A 22,995-nucleotide genomic window follows, 5' to 3' on the forward strand; every position below is an offset into this window, starting at 1 on the left:
GCATACTGATAGATAGACGAAACTTAACATATGATTATTATCGTAAACTTTTTCTTATTGGTGTCTTCTACAAAGTTGTAGGGGTTATTGACGCGGCCTTTCTTTTGTCTTCTGATTCTGTAGTAACAAACTGGAGGAAACTATCGAAAACGCCATGAAAGTTTTTGAGTTACAACGATAAGTGTAAGCATTCATCACAGTAGGTGTAGAATGCATACTTGTAGTTCGAACGATTAAGAAGATGAAATAGAGTTTATTAAACTTATATATAATGTATAATGATCATTTTTTTATGTTTAAAAAAATATTTTAATACTTAAAATCCATACATCTCATATACATCAGATATACATTCGCTCATAGGATGCTAGGATACTATCGGATACAAACCATTTCTTCAAGATTTTGATGTAAATTAAAAATACTTTAAAACTAGAGTGGTTTGATGTGCAACTTTTTGCAACCTTCTGAAATTATTAAGTACGAAATATGATAATTTTCTTAATAATTCGATTCATAGCTATTTTAAACATTGTCATAGATCTTTCAAGTTCTCTACAATTTTACATATTTTTACAAAATCTAACACTTTGTTGAACAAAACATTTCTCTAGAATTAATGTGAAAGAAGTTATAATGAAAAAAAAAAGATTTTCAAACCTTTTAAGTGATACTACCGAATAATGAGATAACAATTATAATTAGCCTCCAGTAAAAAGTTAATTTTTCAATTTGTCTTTACACACGAGCTGGAATATGGTCGTTCATTTCCATAAGACCGCGTCAATAACCACTACAACTTTGCAGAAGACACCAACAAGGAAAAGTTGGTAACAAGGTCACCAAATAATTAAAGACATGAATTTGCAGTTTTGAACCACTGTGCAGCGACTTGAAACCGTAGACCAAAAATTTAAAGTTTTGTTTCTAATGAATTTACGAGCTCATAACTCTACAAGAAACCAACGCAACTCAACAAAACCCAATAAAGTTTTGGCTAACTGCGGCTACAGTCGGAGTTAATTTAGTGTTATCGTGACAAATTGGCGAGTTTTTAAACAGAAGCTAAAATGGACAGATGAATAATTCCTTCAGGTGACATAAAATGTCAGCTGAAGTGGACAAACAGAGTGCCCAATACTGGACTTTACCTATGAGAAATTTCTAAATGTTTATTGGTAGAGTGCATCAATCCATAAGACTGATAATGAAACCATCAAGTTTAATATCACCTGAATACATTACTTGAAGTGACGACAATTCGCTGCATAGATCATTCACGAATAGCACGAAAATGAGTGGTCCGACATGGCTCTCTTGTTACACATCTCATAGAACTCAGAGAATAGGAATATTTTGACCACTCTGACATATTTTGGATCGTGTCTGGGAATTTTAAAGATTACTCCATTCTTAATCATATAAGCTATGTACTTTATTTTAATTGCAACCAAAAATACACATTTTCAATTATAATCTCTCCATCATAAACATAATTCTAGAGCTATGCGGTAAATTTTTTGCAAAATTACTCTCAAAGATAAGGAAACGAAAGGTTTCAAACCTAGTAGCCTGAGCTCCTGAGAACAGAGATACAACCGGCCACCTTTTTTGGCAGGTCGTGTCCTTCGGCTTTCGGTCCCTCTCAGTCGATCAAGTATTTCTGACTGTAGACAAACGTTCTACGAAAGCTTTTATTGCATTGATGACAATTGATTTGGCCATATTCAACCATTTTGTCAGTTTGGTGTGCGAATAGTTCGTTTTTCGCAATACACGAGCAAAATTTTGAAACGTTTCTCTTACAGTTTCGATACCGTTTTAACAACTGTATTAAAAATCTTAAAATCGAATAGCAGGCAGGATGCTACACATTACCCTTTTTAAGGGTGGGCAGATTTTTTAAGGCATGTTGAAAAAAAAAATTGCTACCAACCTGCAAAATCGCTAGCAGTTCCGAGTTATGTTCAACTTGATTTACACTATCCTTTTCAAAATATGATAAAATCATGTCATTAGATTCTTTTGGTGCAATTTGGTTTTTCTGTTTGGGTAGATTTCGCAGCCGATTCTTACCGTACAGAATCATTGCACGGCTAGTACTACGATCCTACTGACACTAAAAACCCTTCCAGATTGGGACTCGAAAATATGACAACAGGCTTGTAAGATCAGCGCCCTATGCATTGAAATGCCTACCCGGACTAAAACGTGATACAACTGCTTATCAGTTGTTACGGTTTAAAATAAATTCCAATTAATTATTGTTTTTTTCTGCAATTGACACTGATTTATTCAGAATTTCGAACTAAGACACACTAAAAGCAGTCTTGATTCAGTTTTCACTGTTTATTACTGACAACGAGAAACAGATCGAGAAGGAAGATAGATAAATGAAATTACGAATATTTGCGAATAATAATTGTCAAAGACAAAAATCGACCCCGAAAATGTTGCACAGTGGGGAGAAAACGATTAATAATTTCATAAAAACCTAAGCAAATATTTTCAAATTGCCGTAGAATTGATAGGTGATAGTTAGAAGATCCGCAAAATTCACTATCATGTTCGTTTTGCTCCAATTTATCTTTTTTCTGGCTTTCCTTCGAAAACTAACTGTGAAACTCTGAGAAAATAAATTAGACTAATCGGAAGCTACTCCTGACATGTTCTTAAGTTCGATAAATGGATTGTTTTTAATAAACATGACCACATCTTCTATGAATTTACAGTTCTACTGATTGGTGTTTGGAGCAATTGTGGTTAAACAAGGCAATTCTATGTTTCGCATATAACCTCAAAAATAAGTCAAAGATAGTTTCCATGATTGCATGCTTCGTGCTACTTCGTTTTACCCCGATTTTCTCTCAAATATAATTTTATGTTGAATTCAGATTTACAATTCCGAAGCAGATCCAATATGACCTATAAATATTGGTCCATTTTACGTAGAAAACTTCAGTGATCCAAGTGCACATAATAGAATGACAGTACTAGCCCGTTTAACCCTATTTACCCCTATTTATGTCATAACTTTATTTCGTATTTCGATAGGAGGCAGATTGTGGTTGATTAAAATCGATTGGTATTACGAAGAAAGAACTAAACATAAGATTACAAATAGATTCAATAAATCTTAAGACTCAGTTAAAGGATAAATTGGGGTAAAACGGTACAACCAGATTCGTAGGGTCATCGAATCTATTAGTAATCTTATGTTTAGGTCTTTATATTTCATATTTCAACTGAATATTATAACTAGAAAAGAAATGGGGTAAAACGGCACGAGTTTGTTGCTGTCATTTAAACTATATGCAATCGATTTGTTAGACTGTTTACACCAGAAGCACTCTCTTCGCTTTTCTGCAAGTAATTCGGTTTTGTAAGAACACATTCCAGCAAGCAATCCGATTGTATAGCGCGAAACACGTACATGATACTTTGTACGCGTCTGTTAATATTCAAACTATATCAAGCCGCACCTTTTCTAACAAACTAAGGTAGGTCTCAAGGTAACCATCTTAGACCCTATTTATTTTTGCTGTATCTGAATGAATTGAACCTGCAATGTCAAAAACTATCATTTGCCGGCAATTTTTAATTGTATCATTCTATTAAAGACCTGGAAGATGCCAGATTTCTGCAGCTATCGTGAGCGCTGAAAACTTGTTGTTCGCCTAGACATCTCTAGAGTAATTTTCGTGGGGGATTTGTTACAATCTCGAACTGATTGCCCCGAATTGTTAGAAAAACTGAGCCTAGATATAAACTTTCGCAATCTCCGATCTCATCTATTTCTCAGAATTCAATCGTAATCTGTTGATATAAAAGATGAGGAGATTTTGAGCTTGATGAAGAGAGAGAGAGGCTATAATATTTCAGCTCCATTGGGTTTTTACCTGATCCTAATGAATAGTAAATAATAAACAATGCGGGCTGACCCGCGGCATTATAAAAAGAACACTCCCAAGCCATCCGACATCTCTTAACGTGGAACAAAGCAAGAGAAATACGATGATGGCTGGTTGAAATAGTCAGAACGAGATTTGCGATATCAGATCAACCATCAGGAAGTGATACATACGAAATTTTAACCGGTACGAACAAAGTATCATGCACGTGTTTCGTATCACTTAATCAGGTTACCTTCTGGAAAGTGTTCCCACCTATATCAGAATAGTATCTCCTCTATAAAAGCAAGGTTATTGGCTCAAGTCTCTATTTCTGGTGATTCTTTTTTGAAAATTTTCATTTTTTCGTTTTTCATTAATCTATTTTCCCTCTCGATTCGGAAACAAATAGTAAATTGATAAACAAAAAGTGTCCTTTCTCTGTAGCGGCTTGTTACAACAATTTCATCTTCATACGTTTTACTATTTCGTTTCGGTACTTTTGGCTCAAAAGCTTGTTTTAAAACCTTTGATGACTTCACATTCCATTGCTCACAGTAGTCAGTATAGCTGAATTCCTTTTACTTTTACTTACATTTTCTTCCTTAAGTATTGCAAAATTAACTGGTTGACTAAATTCATCTGCTGACTATTCTGCAATGGCCAGAAAAGTATCGCTTCTATCATCGGCGACTTTGAACTTTCTGCCATTCATTTCTCAGATAATATACATTAAATTTGTCTGTCATATTTGGGCAAAACTGAAGACAGTCCGAAGTACAGTATGAATCTCTTACGAAAAATCATTTATTTACTTATTTTAAAACCTATCAGATCAGACCACATATTTCGTGAATTGGAAAAACTGTGTAAATTTGTGTGAAGAGATATTCCATGATGAAAAAATCAGCAACCGAACAGATACTAACCTTAGATCTAGATATGTTAGTGAATGCAGTCCTCGGATCGTGTCCGGTATCGAGCGTATTGTGTTGTGAAAGACAAGTAAGCGTTCCAGGAATGCCAACGATGTGATGTCCTCTGGCAGTTCACAAAACCGATTGCGCGATAAGTCTGCAAATAGAAGAAGAGATTTTTTTAGAATAACCATTGAATAAATTCTCATCATAGTTCAGCTTTAGTTGATAACAAAAATAAACTTGAATCATATGAGTCAACTTCATCATGATTCCCATATACTTTTATCAAATCTACTCATCAAGCCCTCATTCTTTAGCGTTGCTATAAATTAAAGATGGATATGAAACGAAATGGTTTGGATTACCAAATTAACTGAATGGGATTACTACTTCCTTCGCTTTGATCAGACGAAGACACTTTGCCCATCGAGTTCAGTTTCTATCGCACGGAACCAGTCGGCACACAGCAGTTTATTAATAGATTTATGTCTTCCTCTCATGGCCTAGACAAGTGGCCATCGAACTAGGGAACGATTAGTTGCTCCCAATTGTGTAATCAAGTTTTATATCCATGTTCGAAGTTGTAGACTTTGAATGGAATTAAACGCTAATTGACCTCGATTAATTAAATCACGATGGGGTTGCCAATTTTGTATCGCTGTTTTCCTCCACAACATAACCGCATCGATTGAGCGAACACCAGATGTTTGCTCTAATTTTTCAAATTGCTCCGATTTTCGTTGCCAATTTTCACACAGAGCAACAGCAATTAACCACACGAGTGGCAAATGTCTTGATCTAAATCGCTTATTTCTCACTAGGGCACAGATGTCAAACGTCACTTCGATTTATCGTGGATTGGCATTCGATTGTCACAGTTGGTTGCCCAAGTATGCTATCAAACGGCCAAGTAAAAACTCAAACATAATTTTCCCAATCGTCGAAAGTTTGTTTCTTTTAGCAAACGGTCACCCGTGTGGAAACTGAATCGTAGCATAAAAACAAACGCCCGTGGCAAAATTAATAACTTGTCTCGTAAATCGCAAACGTGTTTCGTGCGAAACCCACTTACAATCGGTCGTATGACCAGAACCGGTATTTCCACCACCACCAGGACTCAGTCAGTCCTTTACTCGGTTCATTCATAATTTTTCATATGCAGCTTTGAGTACGGTCCCGATTCATGAACGGTCGGTGCAGCAACAAAAAAACAACAGTATGCTGGCTTTAGGCGAAAACCAAAACTTGTTTGGGACCCCACCACCAGTCGGTCATTTCGAGTACCGTGGGCGCCTTCTACGCAATGAGTCTCTACCGTTGTAATGTACGTGGGTTTCGATTGGGCGAAAAGTAATTGCTACTAATTTAAATACAACCGCTATTAATCTTGTTTGAGAGTGGTCGGCAGACACGCGAGACTCAAACTTTGTCGAGCAGAATATGCGAGGAATTTTCTTCATAACAGGTACATAATATTGGAAGTGGGTTGCAACATTGCGGCAATTTTGTTTTGACTGGTTTGGTAGGATCCGTCATATATTAGAGTTTTCATAATCCAGGAAAAATTTTTAGATGTATTAAAATCACCGTGACAGGCTGCAATGATACTTCGAAATTCAGTTCAAGAATCGAGACCGAATTTCGATAATCACAAGTTAATTGTTCATGAATTTTCGAAAACGGTAAAATGATTCTTTCTAAACCTATAATCAAAAACTAAAATTGGAACAGAAAAACACGCATTTATTTTACAACCGCAAGACTGCGAATAACAAGGAAAACGAAACGAAAACGGAAACCACCCAAAACAACGGTGATGAAGCAATGAATCATAAGACAAATCACGAATACAGTGTCTTTCAATCATCGCTGGATGGAAATGGAAGCTCATCTCCCCTAACAAAACGAAGGTGACGACGAGATGCAATAATTTAAAATTTGTTTTTCCTGGCAAAAAATGGCTCAATCAACCATGTAAAGTTTGTACGCAAATAGGCATAAGAAAACTTTTCATTAAATAAACAAAACGATTGACCACAAAAAAAAACAAACATTAAACATAAAATTCAAGACAAAAATAAAAAAATCTAAAAATAAAATTAAAAATTAATACCTAAAAATGTCAACATTCAACATCTATCATCAAACATCAAACATCAAAGTCAAAGAGTCAAGAGTCAAGAGTCAAGAGTAAAGAGTAAAGAGTAAAGAGTCAAGAGTCAAGAGTCAAGAGTCAAGAGTCAAGAGTCAAGAGTCAAGAGTCAAGAGTCAAGAGTCAAGAGTCAAGAGTCAAGAGTCAAGAGTCAAGAGTCAAGAGTCAAGAGTCAAGAGTCAAGAGTCAAGAGCCAAGAGTCAAGAGTCAAGAGTCAAGAGTCAAGAGTCAAGAGTCAAGAGTCAAGAGTCAAGAGTCAAGAGTCAAGAGTCAAGAGTCAAGAGTCAAGAGTCAAAAGTCAAAAGTCAAAAGTCAAAAGTCAAAAGTCAAAAGTCAAAAGTCAAAAGTCAAAAGTCAAAAGTCAAAAGTCAAAAGTCAAAAGTCAAAAGTCAAAAGTCAAAAGTCAAAAGTCAAAAGTCAAAAGTCAAAAGTCAAAAGTCAAAAGTCAAAAGTCAAAAGTCAAAAGTCAAAAGTCAAAAGTCAAAAGTCAAAAGTCAAAAGTCAAAAGTCAAAAGTCAAAAGTCAAAAGTCAAAAGTCAAAAGTCAAAAGTCAAAAGTCAAAAGTCAAAAGTCAAAAGTCAAAAGTCAAAAGTCAAAAGTCAAAAGTCAAAAGTCAAAAGTCAAAAGTCAAAAGTCAAAAGTCAAAAGTCAAAAGTCAAAAGTCAAAAGTCAAAAGTCAAAAGTCAAAAGTCAAAAGTCAAAAGTCAAAAGTCAAAAGTCAAAAGTCAAAAGTCAAAAGTCAAAAGTCAAAAGTCAAAAGTCAAAAGTCAAAAGTCAAAAGTCAAAAGTCAAAAGTCAAAAGTCAAAAGTCAAAAGTCAAAAGTCAAAAGTCAAAAGTCAAAAGTCAAAAGTCAAAAGTCAAAAGTCAAAAGTCAAAAGTCAAAAGTCAAAAGTCAAAAGTCAAAAGTCAAAAATCAAAAGTCAAAAGTCAAAAGTCAAAAGTCAAAAGTCAAAAGTCAAAAGTCAAAAGTCAAAAGTCAAAAGTCAAAAGTCAAAAGTCAAAAGTCAAAAGTCAAAAGTCAAAAGTCAAGAATCATAATTCAAGAATCAAGAGTCAAGAATCAAGAAGTAAGGGTCAGGAATCAAGAGACAAGAATTAAAACTCAAGAGTCAAGGATTAAGAGTCTAGAGACAACAGATAACAAACAATAGAGAACAAACATAGTAGAATAGAACATTTCATTCGGCACGTCAGAAAAGACATGACCTTTCGAGGCTAATTTAAAAAGTGTTTTGCAAATAGCATTAAGTTTACGTCTGCTTTGCGGTTCAAATTAAACTGTTTAAGTTTGCACTAAGCAATTCAATTTGAACTGCTCTGCACTGACGAGTCTAAGACGAAACGTAAAGACAAGGAAAAAAAAAGAATAAATAATCAAGCATCAGGAAATCAAGAATCAGAAATCAAGAGTCAAAAGTCAAGACTTTAGGAGTGTCAAATTCAAGAGTCAAGAATCAAGAACCAAAAGTTAAAAGTCAAGAGTCAAGACATTAGAATCTAGAGTCAAAAATCAAGAGTCAAGAATCAATAATAAAAACTCAAGAATCAGGGATCATAAATCATAGACTCTAAACCAAAACTCATGAAATCAAGAAATCAGATAGATTTGTTTTTTTTTTTCATTTTCATGATTAACGATTCAAGATCGAGGAGCTTAGCATATTATAGATTTTATCAGGATTTATTAATTTTAGTTGTTTGACGTAAAGCTGCTATAACTAAGTTCAGTTTTGCAATGACTGAGCGGAAACATATATTGAAGAAGCCAAATGAATGAAAAACTAACAGAAAAGATGAATTTTTTTTTTTTAGTTTTTCATTCATTTGGCTTCTCCAATATATGTTTCCGCTCAGTCATTGCAAAACTATCAGGTTTTCAAATATCTGCAAAAAATTTAAAAAAAATCGGATGACACTACCTTTCTGTTTATTTATTTATTTATTTTTTTCAAGCAGATTTGGAATTCTATTGAAAATTAAATTCTTCTGATTCTTCATATTCCAGACTGCAGAATCACTAGACTCTAGAATCACTAGATTCACAGTTTTGATTCCTTTATCCAGATTCCAAATTTAATCGGCAAGATTCAAAGTTCCATCATATCTGTAAACTACAACCCAAGGTTCACAAATTACACTGCATTGTGAGTTTTTTTTATTTTTCGTTATGACGCAAAGACGTCATCAATTGTGAAACTGGCCTTTTATCCCTATATCGATTGAAAGCCATATATCGGAAGCAACATTCGTTTCAGAAATAAACGTAGAGTAATCTCATGATTTTACAATAACGAAAATATTTACTGTCAGGCGGCACCACTTACCCATGCCCGATTTAGTACAAATTTTGCGTAAGGTCTTATTTTGAGGTATTCAAACATTCGGGCACTATCGCTTTTCGAAATTAGAGATGACCCTTATTACGTCCCGGGTTGGCGGTTCAATGCATAGGACACTGGTCTAACAAACCAGTTGTCGTATGTTTGAGCCCCGACCTGGAAGGATTCGTAGTGTCACTAGAATCGTAACACCAGCGATGCAATGGTTCTGTACATTGTGAATAGGCTGCGAAGTCTGTTAAAACAGAAGATCTAATTCCACTACAGAAATTTAATACCGAGGCTTTACTTTGCTTATTTGCAGGCACCCTAGCGATTATGGTACCACAAAAGTGTCTCTAGATTGTAGTGGCAGCTAGTCAAATCTACCTAAAGCTGTACTGGGTCTTTATGTGCTGCTATGAATGACCTAATGCTACAGTTTGACTTTATTCATTTCATTGACTATAGATTACTATAGCAAAAACATGAGGTTCTTATCCGCAATTGCAAATCGATTACTAAATCAGACATTTTTAATGAAGTTATCTAATTACCGGAACCTTCTTGAGCCGCAACCATATAAAATTGTTATGGGGGAAGCCCAAAGTACTCATTTTCATAAGAATAATTTTCGTCGTGCATCAGAACGTATCCTGTGCTCCTCGTGAGAACCTCTCTTCATAGCCTTCGAGCACGAGTTTGATCATTTGAATCGTTTTCAGTATCAATTAAAACGACGTTTAGTTGATGTCAAATGTAGGCCTCAAGCTTGCAAGTTTACATTCTGATAGAAGTAGTACAGTTCGTAACTCTGTAACGTTTCATCCAGATTTTACAGTATAATTCTTGGTTAGTCGACTTTTGGGCTGGAAAATTTTTTACTGAAAAATCTGGAAATTTTGTGCTTCAATTAAATTTCGATGAATTTATTATTTCGTTATGACACCAGTCACCATGAAATGAGTTCGGTTCAAACGAATTACTCTCCGAGTTGTGATTTATCACATCCACAGTAATTCAATTGGCAGATCAATTTCCTCAGATAAGAGAAAGGGTTACGAAATCGAGTTTCGTTCCTAGGGTTGCTCATATTTTCATTTCTACTATTTCATTAAACAGTGTTTTTTCTCAAACTACTTTTCTTTGGCAACTGATACTGAACAAAATCTTTGGTAAAAATAAATTCTAGGTGTTATTTTTAACATCACGAATTTTGATTTTGAGATATCTCTATCGCAATAAACTATCAGTTTCAGTCAGGCGCGTATACAGGGGGGGTTTTAGGGATTCAAAACCCACCCCGAAACAAAAAATTATAACCCATGGGAAATATTGTGATATAAATTGTACATGTGTTGAATTATCACCATGTTCTAAAACCCCCCCCCCCCCGAAAATTTTCTCTGGCTACGCGCCTGGTTTCAGTGAATGTGTGAAAGCTCTTGTATGCATATCATTAAAAAAATACTGGAAAAATGTCTCTCGTTTCCCAAAGCACTCTCAAGAACAGACTGTGCATGTTTGGACTAAACTGGAAAACTCTAGACATTATACTACCATTAGACAACCATAACTTCTTCAGTCTGACGAGTCAGAAGCGATACACATCAGGTTCATTAATCAACCTGTGCAGAGACAACAAAAAGTCCGTGAGGTCCGTCATTCGTCGCTAATCGGTGTGGTTGAATAATGCAACAAAACGAACACTGATAGTATGTACCTCCTCTACTCCTTTAAGAGTGCAATGGGCAAGAGTAATTTATCTTAATCAAGTAGGACTTTTGCCTTGACGGGAGCCGCATAAAAAACAAATTCTGTTAACTCTTGGACCACGATCGTTATCCAGAGAGACCCATTAGCAATGGGCGCTTATATCTCCTCTTCGCCAAAGGGAGCAGGAATTGAATTATTATGTCGAGCGTTCTCAGGGACTTCTTGCTGTCTTCCGCCAGTAACTTTCAAGAACGCGATCAGTCTACTGAAAACAGGTTAAGGCGATGAAGGCACCCCGTCTGAGGGAACAAAATATACTATTCAGCTCTCGTAAATCACTAAAGAGCGAATTTTTTTTTGAAGTCGGCTGATGAGTTTACATTTCAGTATTACTTCTTTTGCAACAGGCATTACTTTGATACAGTCTACAGAAGAGCAAAGGTCCCCATCTTCAACATGTTGTTTGACAGTAAACTCATCACGTATTCGACGGTTGCTCGTTGGAGTGGAAATTCCAAGCTGCGAAAGTATCTCGGCATCGCTCTTTACCATGGAAGACATGGAGGATGGGACCGTGGCAAAGTTATCATATTGATGAAAAGTAGAAATAATTCACGCCTACTTCGGTAGGATGATAAAAACTGATGTCAGCTAGCGCCAACAACAACAACAACGACGACGTCTGTCGGCAGAAGAGTCATTGTCTACACGAGCGACGCGTCCGTCTATTGCAGTAATGGGCTGTTTTCACCAGGGTGGACACGGAAATCTTCCTAGCACTAGACAGGTTTGCACGTTAGCATAACTGAAAAATACTGAAATCGAACCACCCCAGCTACAGTGACACCAACCGGTGAACCGTTGTCACTTGCACCCGCCGTCACATAAGCGTCGCCAACGTAAACCAATTTCACTGCATTCTCCTGGACTTATTCTATAAACTCCCTCACTCACGGCTATGCAAATCCCGTGCAGCTGATGTCTTTGGAGGCATATGATGTTCGCGTAGTTGATTGTCATGCGGAGAATTATAATACAATGAAAAATTGTTATGCACACTTGAAATGCTATGCAGGGAGATAAAATCCGATACGCGGATGAACAATTTTAAAATTAATTATATATTGCAATTATGCATATAATAATTTGAAGAGGCTTACTTTGAACTGCACTGATTCTGTTTAAATAGAGTTACACATGTGCTGCATTCTAGAATTAAATTATTCTCGAACGTTAAAAAATCAAATTAAAAAAAATTTAACTCTTAAAATTCTTATTTTCTCAGTCTTCGTTACATTAAGTCTTTATAAGCACTTTGTTCTTTTAAAACGAACAACAAAGAGTAAAAAAAGAAGGATGAAACAAGAAAAACTAAATTAGAAAAAAGAACTTGCTGTGGCAAAATTGAAACTGGCGAACCTGCTCCACCAAACCGTAGAACTGCTTTACCAGTGAACTACCCTGAACATACGGAAAAACACCATATCAAAAGCAAATTGAGCAAGAAGCAGTTTAGAATTTTTTTCTCACGTTTTTGACTTCGCCTGCTACTTAAGAGACGCTACACAATTCTTAACACTCTTCACCCTGTAATTCCGAGACCGAAAGTTGTATTCGGATGAAATTCTAAAGCTTTGTATGAGATCATACGACTTTTAATTTGAACCAAAATTTGTGAAAATCGGTCACATTATATCTGAGGAAAGTAATCAGCTTAGGTGTTGGTTTTCTTTTTTTCTATAGCGTGTACGAAATTGAACATAACCCGCTGTGTGCATTGTTTGTAAAGGCGAGTTGTGTTTTCTTCATCCGTACCTGCTCATACCGGTGCGGTACTAGTTTTGTATCGTCATTTTATATGGAGGTTTGAAAGCTTCCACACTCATCGCCCCGCGGAACCGGAAGTCCGATCCGGATGAAATTTCACAGTAGCTTTTGAGCTTCAATTGGAATCAAGATTTGTGAAAATTAGTTCAAGCGTCGCTGAGAAATCGATGTGAGTTCCACTTTTGGAGCTTTTCTTCACTACCTTTGGTGCTTCCGGAACAGGAAATGAGGAACAATTAGTGCCGAATCAAGTTTATATGTACAACCGAGGCCCATTCGACTCAGTTCGTCGAGATTACAAAATGTCTGTGTGTGTATGTGACAAATAATGTCACTCAGTTTTCTCAGAGATGGCTGAATCGATTTTCGCAAACTTATATTTACATGAAGGTCCCATACAAATTTCCTGAGTTTCATTTGGATCCGACTTCCGGTTCCGGAATTACAGGGTGATATGCACCAAAACTCAATTTTCTCGGAAATTTCTTAACCGATTTTTACAAACTAAGAAGCAAATAAAAGGTCTTAAGATTCTTCCCCGAAGAGTTGATCCAGATCCGACTTTCGGTTTCAGTTTCATGAGTATTTTTTCACAAGCGATGGCGAAACAAGGTGTACATTTGTATAAAACTTACTGCTAAATTCATCTCGTTTGGCAGATCTTGTTAGTTAGTGGACATATAAAACTGCTTTGGGATTACTAGTCCCCGGTTTCCGCTTCCGAAAACACCGATAATTTCTCAACAACGGCTAAGACTATTTTCACGAATCATTATTCAAATTGAAGTTCTCATTGTCTATATACATATATAAATATACTGTGGAATTTCATCCTGACCCGACTTCCGATTCCGAAGTTATAGGGCGATGAGTGTTAAAACATTCAAATCGTCATTCAAAATCACGATGCAAAACTATCACGTGGCGGTACGTGCGGCTTTGCTCCGTTCGCAGCGTGCTTTGTTCAATTTAGTATAGCGTGCAGGGTTCCCACATGAAAATTTATATTTTTAGGTGAAAAAAAAATGTAAATTTCTAATTCTTATAATCAATTTGTACCTACTTATTAGTGTTATTGCTGTTGTAATCTCTTCAAAAATTGGCTAGTGAAAATTGGCCCAGAGCGTTAAGTGTTCTATATCATTCGACACAGTTCATCAAGCTGAGCAATGTATGTGTCGGCGCGTGTATGTGTGTGAGTATGTGTCAAATAATGTCACTCATAAAATAAAAAATCTCATAGTCCCATAGGCTATTGAATTTCACACCATCATTTAGAGCGACGATGCAAAAATGAGTTAAATTTTTCTAGATTTGGCTTAAAACTCATTCAATTTGTAGGCTATATTAATTACTTACTAAACGAACCGCCTTCGGCTATACTGTTTCCAAGTTCCTCGTTCCAGAAGTACCGGAAATAGTGGTTAAAAAGTTTAGAATTAGACTCACTCAATTTTCTCAGAGATGATTTGATCGATTTCCACAAACAGGCTCAAATAAAAGTTCCTATAGTCTCATAAGTTACTGTTTAATTTCATCCGAATCCGACTCTCAGTTCCAGAACTATAGGGTAAATTGTGTTTAATAATTTAGACGATAAAAATTAATAGCATTTCTTATTAACTTGACATAACTGTTGACAAATTGAAAAGGTTATGTTAGTTTATACCCAAAGAAAGTTTATTATTTTATTCAAGATTGAACAGAAAATTTTTTCACAGAATCTCTTAGCAACATTTTTGAAAATATAAGTAATATGAGAAAGGCACCATTACACCACTACGTGGATTAAAAGTTTTTTTTCCTGAGTAAGCTTGCAAAAGAATAATATTTTAAATTTTCAAATTTTATTAGATGTATATCAGCGGGGAAAGTAAATTGCCGATTTCAATTTCCCGGTTTGCGAGATAAATATTCCCGGTTTGTGAAATAGTATCGTTTCTTTTTAGTTTTTTTTAATATTCCTTCTATTCAAACTTGAAACAGATATCCCAGGTCCATAAAAGAACATTATAATAGGTCCACTAATTGAGGATTGAAGTAGTTTTCGGGCATCTCGATGTATAATTAGGAAATATTCATTATTACTGGTGCAAATAAGAAAAACATAAAGCCTTTTTCTAGTCATCTAGAGGTTTTGGCTACACGTTTTCTTCCGAGCACACATGACTGTTTTTATTAATTTTTGGTGTACATATGGATGCAATTTCAAAGCGTTTTGTACAGACCACTCTTCATTCCTTGCGGAAGTGAAAGTGGAAATCTCAGTTCGGCGGGAAAATTATAAACGGCATGATGGCACAGTAATTCGCTTGCTCTGATAGTGATGGAAAGCATAAAACCAATTAGTAACAATGTCCTATTCGACAAAAAAAATTCTAATGCAATAAAATTCTACTTAAAATCATTAAATGTACATATTCTTAAGATTTAGCAAAACCGTACGGCTGTCACGACTTGTTCTACTAGAACACCAATTTTTATCTAATGTATCGAAATCAAAAACCTTCTCTTACTCGAACTACTGCGATCCTATGGTGAAACAAATATTGGAAGATATCCCTTATGAACAGAGCGCCGTACATGTACACATGATATGAAGAAAGCGGTCTATTTTTTGGATTTTTAATTTCAGGGATTTTTTTGACATTCGGGTTAAAAAACAATATCATGGTATTTCATTCTTTTTATGGAATTCATCTTTCCTATTTCAACGGACGTCCGCAGTCGATTCTTAACTATTCTTACTGACACTAGGAATCGGTCAACACTCAAACATATGACAACTTGCAATATGACAATATGACAGAATTAATATCACTTGAAAACAAAAGGCACAGTTTTGGTGTTCCATGAAAATAAACAAAGGTTGATAGAAGGAAAATAAGTATATAAAGTTCTTCAACTTTCTACCATATTTTAGCCAACTCAATCAGGAGACTAGACCAAGGATTTTATCGAACCAACTTAAAGGCGAAGACTACGGAGATTTTTATAGAAATGAAATAGATAAAATTAACTATATTACAATCTGAGCGATTATCGATTATAATCATTGTCATGTCATTTCGGTTACATCTCTGACATTACCCACCCATTTTTTTATTTGCTTAACATTTTGCTTTAAGTCTCAAACTATTTCAGTTCGTTATGTACTTGACCTGTCCGAGAAAATGAATCCAACCATACGAAATAATTCATAAAGTGTTACTCAGGACTCCATTAACTTATGAGTGTGGAAGATAAGAGCGAAACTCAATTTCTGTTCATAAAATATTTACACTTGAACAGAACCAAGAATAGAACATCAGCAGCTGTCTTCATTTATGTATTCAGAATCTACATCTTTCTCGGTTATGTTAATGAAATGACTAAAGCAACAATACCAACTACCGACTTTATCCAAGGCGGCAGGCAGCATGATGTTAGTCAAATCTGTTGAGATGACATCATGATATACGTCGTTACGTTCAATTACACTCTAGGGAAATAAAATCACAAATTAGTACCGTACTAACGATTACCTTGCAGAGCAGTAAACCCGGAGAACAAGCGTACCGACAACCAGTGCAACAGTCTCAGGTTTGCGGTCTGGGTACGATATTTTATCCATGCAAAAACCACAACTTTGTCTTCGATTGTTGCGGCTCGACTCCTAGCGCCCTCATCGCCCCACGTTACGGTAATTGATTGATACGTTCAACAATTTGCAAACTTTTAATGGAACATCAACAGCTTTCCGACACCACCCCGTGCGTGGCTGCCATTAGCAAAACATGAAACAAAACAAGTAACAGACTTATCCGAATGCAGTCGGCATATCCCCAGCAAATTAATTCTCGAACAGGCGCGACGAAGAAAATATTTATCTAGATCGGAAGCAGCTATTTTTCGAGAGGAAATTAAATAAGTAAGCAAACATAGACCAAAGATGCCACTCCTCCCACCTCCCGAGTGGCAGTGGCGGCATTGCGATGAGTGCCTCAAACCGGGAGATGAGATGGAAACAACGGACGGACGAATTTATGAGCAAACATTAGTAAGAAGGAAAATGGTCCGATGTTGGCCCCTGGAAGTGCAATCTCTGCCGTCTTTCACCCAACCAAACCACCGTCATTTTCAATTGATTTTTTTTTGTTTCTCCGGAACCCGTGCGAGGATTTATTCGACCGAATCCCGTTACAGACACATTGCGAAGATTTAAAGTGCACGTGTCGAACCGCACAAATAGCAAATTAACAAGTGACGAGGAAAAAGTTCTTCGGGGAAAGAATTCTGCCTGGAAAGAAAATTCGCCGAGGAAACTCGATACAGAACCAATACGTCCGGTTGGAAGTCTCTAATCGGCTTAGCAGCACACTTTCCCTATAAGCCTACCGTTAATAAAGAACAGACGGGTGGGGCTGGGAAAATGAGCTGCAACAAAAGCTCGGTTTGGATTTGGTTTATTCTAATGCAGTTTGGCCGGTCGATTTCCATGTAAGTTAGTGGTTTATTTTCCACCTAATGGCTTCCCATAAATCTGCGGTGGTTTGGAAAGAGTTTGCTTCTGAATTAGTTCTACTTCGAACCAGGGGGAATATTTATTGTGATGGAAGTGGCATCTTGTGGAAAATGTTAAGCATCACATTTCGGCCGTTACTTGCCCAAGCACGAAAAAAAACAGTGGGTTAAGATATTCGAACAGGGATATGGGCAGGCTTGAATTGAGCACAGAGCTAACGAGTCTGTAAATAAAAAGGACCAAAAGCGTAGGATTTTTGATGAATTATGGGAATGGGTTCAGCTGAGGTAGAATCTCGAAATGCAGACATTTTACCATTAGAGAACGGAGAAAGACGGTGCCGTTCGATATCGATTTTCCCCCATTCGACGTGCGGACACACGAAGAAACGTCTCTGGGGAATAAATCACTGACCGTCTGAAATTGGTAGTTTATAAGAAAAAATGCGAGTTCTGCCTGTATCATTTCCAAAAGTTTGGAAGTGAGGATTTGTTGGACAAATTGGAATGAATAATTTATTGGATTCTATGTGAGAATTTTCTCTGAAAAGCAAGTCTTTAATTTTGTTTTTATGGGAAACAGAAAGGGAGAATTATTTAGAAAAATTTATAATACTTTTTACGACGATTAACTTTTTATGCACAGAATTAGTTCTCACATTCTATAAGGCTAAACTAGATAAATAATAAATAACAATTTTTCGGAATACTACCAAATCGAAAACATAATAATATACGTTTTTCATGCTTCTCTTAAAACGTTTCTTCATAGATAATTGAAAACGAAAAACGACCGACAACTACAAATAGGTTTGCAACCACATACGTCTCAGTTTACTTGTTTTTACCGGTTTACCCAAAACTGGTCATGGCTCAATCAAAGTGGATCAAGTTGACTCATTCCGCAGTAATGTTCTGAGGTTCATCAACAACTGTGAGAATACCATTCAGAATAGTATTTCTTTGAAAAGTAGAATATCGTGGAAAGCATGGCTTTTCTTGTGAATACGACTTACTCTACTATAGGACGCCTTTGCAAATTTTACTTTCCAGTAGTATGAGATATCCAAAAATAACTCAAAGTTCAAGTTTTCGAAAATGTTAGGTATGAGCGAGCATTAAGCTGAAATTCAGTGCCAAAATAAGGCGCGCAAAATTCCAAACACATGAATTGAACGAATCATCGCACAAAACGTATCGTGCAAAACCGACACATAGAAGCACGAAATATTTTCAGAGATTGAGTGCAGTGGATACGTTTTGTTCGCTAGTAAAACAGACACTGACTGTGGATGGTTGAAAAATAATGAGTATTTTTAATTGACTAACCTGAGAGAGATATGTTTGTGCATGTTGCTTAAGACGATCAATTCAATAATTCAATTTATAATCAAAATGCTCTTATCATTGATTTTCTCGCCTGTAGCGAAATTTCTCATTCTTTGTTACAGATCAAGATCTTTGGCATGAGGCTGTGTACTGCTCAATCAGTTCATAAGCGAGTCATATGAATGCGGAATGTGATATTTGTTGTGGTCTACTGATCACCAATACATCTATGTAATTCCATAAAAACTTATACTTGGTAGTTCCCATAGACGTCGGTCGTCGCCTACATTTTACTTGCAGAATCATGAAAAATGTAATTATTCCAACAAACGTAAGTCACTCAGCATATTTTTCCTGATATCGTCTGATGGTTCACAACAATATATTGTTCTTTGTTTCCGTCCTAAGCGAAGCATTTTATCAAACCGTGTCGAATGATATGTAAAAGCGAACTGGGTCGGAAGTTTTCCACCAAAACCGTTTGAGGAATAGACCGAAAAATGTGATGGAAGCATGCAATAACAAAATTCATTTGCTACGAAGCCACATCGCGAATTTAACCCAATGAAACAACGTTACCCTATGAACGGTCAATGAAACTTTTTTTGCCTTTCTCATATAGAAAGGCTATACAATCACTGTGAACCGAGACCCGGAGGGCCGAATGTCATATACCATTCGACTCAGCTCGACGAAATGAGTAAATTTCTGTATGCGTGTGTGACAAATATTGTCAATCACTTTTCTCGGAGATAGCTGAACCGATATTCACAAACTTAGATTCAAATGAAAGGTCTTATGGTCCCATAGAAAGTTCCTAACTTTCATTTGCATTTGACTTTCGGTACCGGAGTTACATTGTGATATGCACCAAAAATATGAAAATAATACCACTTACTTTACTAGGGATCTTCACCATCTTAGATTCAACTGAAAGGTCTTAAGATTCCATAAGAATATCCCAATTTTCATTAGGAAAAAACCCCTCGTTGCGGAGGTAGGGTGCTTAGTGTAAAAATGTCAATTTCAAGAGTATTATTGCATTTATCATATACAAAGGTCAAATAATCACTGTGAAAGCCGACTTTTGAATCGAGATTCGGAGGGCCGAATGCCATATACCATTCGAGCCAGCTCGACGAATTGAGCAAATGTCCGTATGTATGTGTGCTTGAGTGTGTGCATGAGTGTGTATGTGTGTGTGTGTGCGTAAATGTGTGTGTGTGTGTGCAAGCGTGTGTATGTGACAAATAATGTCACACACTTTTCTAGGAGATGGCTTAACCGATTTTTACAAACTTAGATTCAAATGACAGGTATTAAGATGCCAAAAGAATATACCAAATGTCGATCGGATTAAACCCCTGGTTTTGGAGATAGTGTGCTACCGGTACATTTTTTCCAAAAATCAAATCAACAGAAATTTTTTAAAGAATTGTAGGTCTTATTCGTGTGTGATTGAATGAACCGAATGTTACTATGCCGATATCCAGCCTTAAGATCGGAAGTACCAACAATAGTATTCACTTTCTCACATATTACTATTATAAATTACATTAAATGAAATACATTTATTTTGTACATGAACTTATAACTATTTCAGGTTTGTTTGTATCAGTTCATTACTTTTATTTAATATAAAATAGCTGGCTATTGGTTGAACTCATGGAAGAGAAAACAATCTAACATAAAATAAAATTTAAATTGGAACTCCAATAGACTTAACGAAATAATAAAGAAGTTTCATGTAAGGAACGTCACGACAAGCAAGAATGTCGCGAACTGGGACATTGGATAGTCTACCTTGGGTACGCAAGGAATTTATTAGTTGAGATCTGACATCACGATACTCCACGCATGTCCAAACGACATGGTTAATATCGCGGTAACCTTCGCCACAAGCACAATGATTAGTCTCGGAAAGTCCAATTCGAAGGAGATGTGCATCTAACGTGTAGTGATTGGACATAAGTCTGGACACGAATGAAGTCCCTACTCACATCCAGTCCCCTGAACCATGCCTTTGTCGATATTTTAGGAATAATTGAGTGCATCCACCGACCCAGATTATCTTTATCCCAAGAAGCTTGCCAGCTGGCAAGTGTTCTTTGGCGAGACGCGCTATAGAATTCGTTGGAAGCAATCGGTCTCTCATAAATTTCACCCTTAATAGCACCACGTTTGGCTAAAATATCGACTCTTTCATTGCCTGGAATGGAGCAATGAGCCGGGACCCAAACTATTGTGATTTGATAATTATTATTCAATATGACCGTTCAGGCACTGATTTATTTTGCGCAAGAAAAAAGGTTAATTTTTGCTAGCAGCGTTTGAGCGAATGGCTTCAATTGCACTCAGACTATCTGTGAAGAGAAAATAATGGTTTGGAGATAATGTGACGATTACACTCAAACTATAATGAACTGCTGGTAACTCTGCTATATAAATAGATGCAGGTTCTTGAAGCCTAAATGAGACCGAAACATTATTGTTGAATATACCAAACCCAGTAGCCTTCAATTCGTGTTCCGTCCGTGTAAAATATTTTCTCAGAGTCAATATGCTTGAACTTACTTGTACATATTTTCGGGATTTCCAACGAGCGTAGGGGTTCCGGGATTCCACGCACTTCGCGCTGCATGGATGTGTCGAAAAATAAAGTTGAGGCAGGGATATTTAGGAGGCTGACACGGATAGGAATATATCTTGAAGGGTTGATTTCCTGTGACATATGGTTAAAATATACAGTCATGAATCTTGTTTGAGATTGAAGCTCAACTAGCCTTACGAAGTTATTAATAACCAGGGGATTCAATACCTCACGTCTTATTAGCAGTCGCGATGAAAAACGATCTTTCAAGGGAAGAACTCCCGCCAGAACTTCAAGACTCATTGTATGTGTCGAATGCATGCAGCCGTCTTTCTCACATATGATTGAATAGATTTTCACTACCTTAAACTCAATTCTTCTGTTTTTCTGTATATCAATGTAGAAGAATTATGCAATAGATCCTTTCTAAACTTATTTAATTTGTAGTATTTCGGGGAATTAATGATCTAATATATAGGAAAATGAAATTGAGAAAGGCATCATTACACCACTAGGTGGACTAAAACTGGTTTTGAATCTTGGTTTTTCTGTAGACCTCATGTCGACAGTGATATTCCGAAACTTCCTGCAGTCTTTACGCAGTCTTTACGGACGTTCTGAACTTTGTAATTTTCATAAAAGACACATAGTCATACTATTCGATTCAGCTCGCCGAACTTAGCAAATGTACGTGTGTGTTACAAATATTGTTAATCGTTTTTCTCGGAGATGACTGAACCGATTTTCACACACTTAGATTCAAATGAAATGTCTTATGGTCCCACACAAAGTCTCTGAATTTCATCTAGATGCGACTTTCTGCGCCGGAATTAGGGTGATTAGTGTAAAAAATTCAAATTTCAAATAACTTATGCGGCTAACTAAAGAAACATTGTCTATTTCAGGTTTGTTTGTATCAGTTCATTACTTTTATTTAATATAAAATAGCTGGCTATTGGTTGAACTCATGGAAGAGAAAACAATCTAACATAAAATAAAATTTAAATTGGAACTCCAATAGACTTAACGAAATAATAAAGAAGTTTCATGTAAGGAACGTCACGACAAGCAAGAATGTCGCGAACTGGGACATTGGATAGTCTACCTTGGGTACGCAAGGAATTTATTAGTTGAGATCTGACATCACGATACTCCACGCATGTCCAAACGACATGGTTAATATCGCGGTAACCTTCGCCACAAGCACAATGATTAGTCTCGGAAAGTCCAATTCGAAGGAGATGTGCATCTAACGTGTAGTGATTGGACATAAGTCTGGACATCACACGAATGAAGTCCCTACTCACATCCAGTCCCCTGAACCATGCCTTTGTCGATATTTTAGGAATAATTGAGTGCATCCACCGACCCAGATTATCTTTATCCCAAGAAGCTTGCCAGCTGGCAAGTGTTCTTTGGCGAGACGCGCTATAGAATTCGTTGAAAGCAATCGGTCTCTCATAAATTTCACCCTTAATAGCACCACGTTTGGCTAAAATATCGACTCTTTCATTGCCTGGAATGGAGCAATGAGCCGGGACCCAAACTATTGTGATTTGATAACTATTATTCAATATGACCGTTCAGGCACTGATTTATTTTGCGCAAGAAAAAAGGTTAATTTTTGCTAGCAGCGTTTGAGCGAATGGCTTCAATTGCACTCAGACTATCTGTGAAGAGAAAATAATGGTTTGGAGATAATGTGACGATTACACTCAAACTATAATGAACTGCTGGTAACTCTGCTAT

General features: G+C 36.4%; 1 protein-coding gene across 2 annotated transcripts in view; it reads right to left on the reverse strand.

Annotated features, from left to right (window-relative positions):
- Positions 1-22,995, reverse strand: part of LOC131430275 (leucine-rich repeat and calponin homology domain-containing protein) — a 208,979-nt gene that overhangs the window by 35,769 nt on the left and 150,215 nt on the right. For both annotated transcript variants that reach the window (XM_058595106.1, XM_058595105.1), the window contains exon 2: positions 4,820-4,964. In XM_058595106.1, coding sequence (XP_058451089.1) covers positions 4,820-4,964 — 145 coding nt within the window. The remainder of the gene's footprint in view (positions 1-4,819; positions 4,965-22,995) is intronic.

Source organism: Malaya genurostris, chromosome 2 (genome assembly GCF_030247185.1).
Source record: "Malaya genurostris strain Urasoe2022 chromosome 2, Malgen_1.1, whole genome shotgun sequence".
Lineage (NCBI taxonomy): Eukaryota > Metazoa > Arthropoda > Insecta > Diptera > Culicidae > Malaya > Malaya genurostris.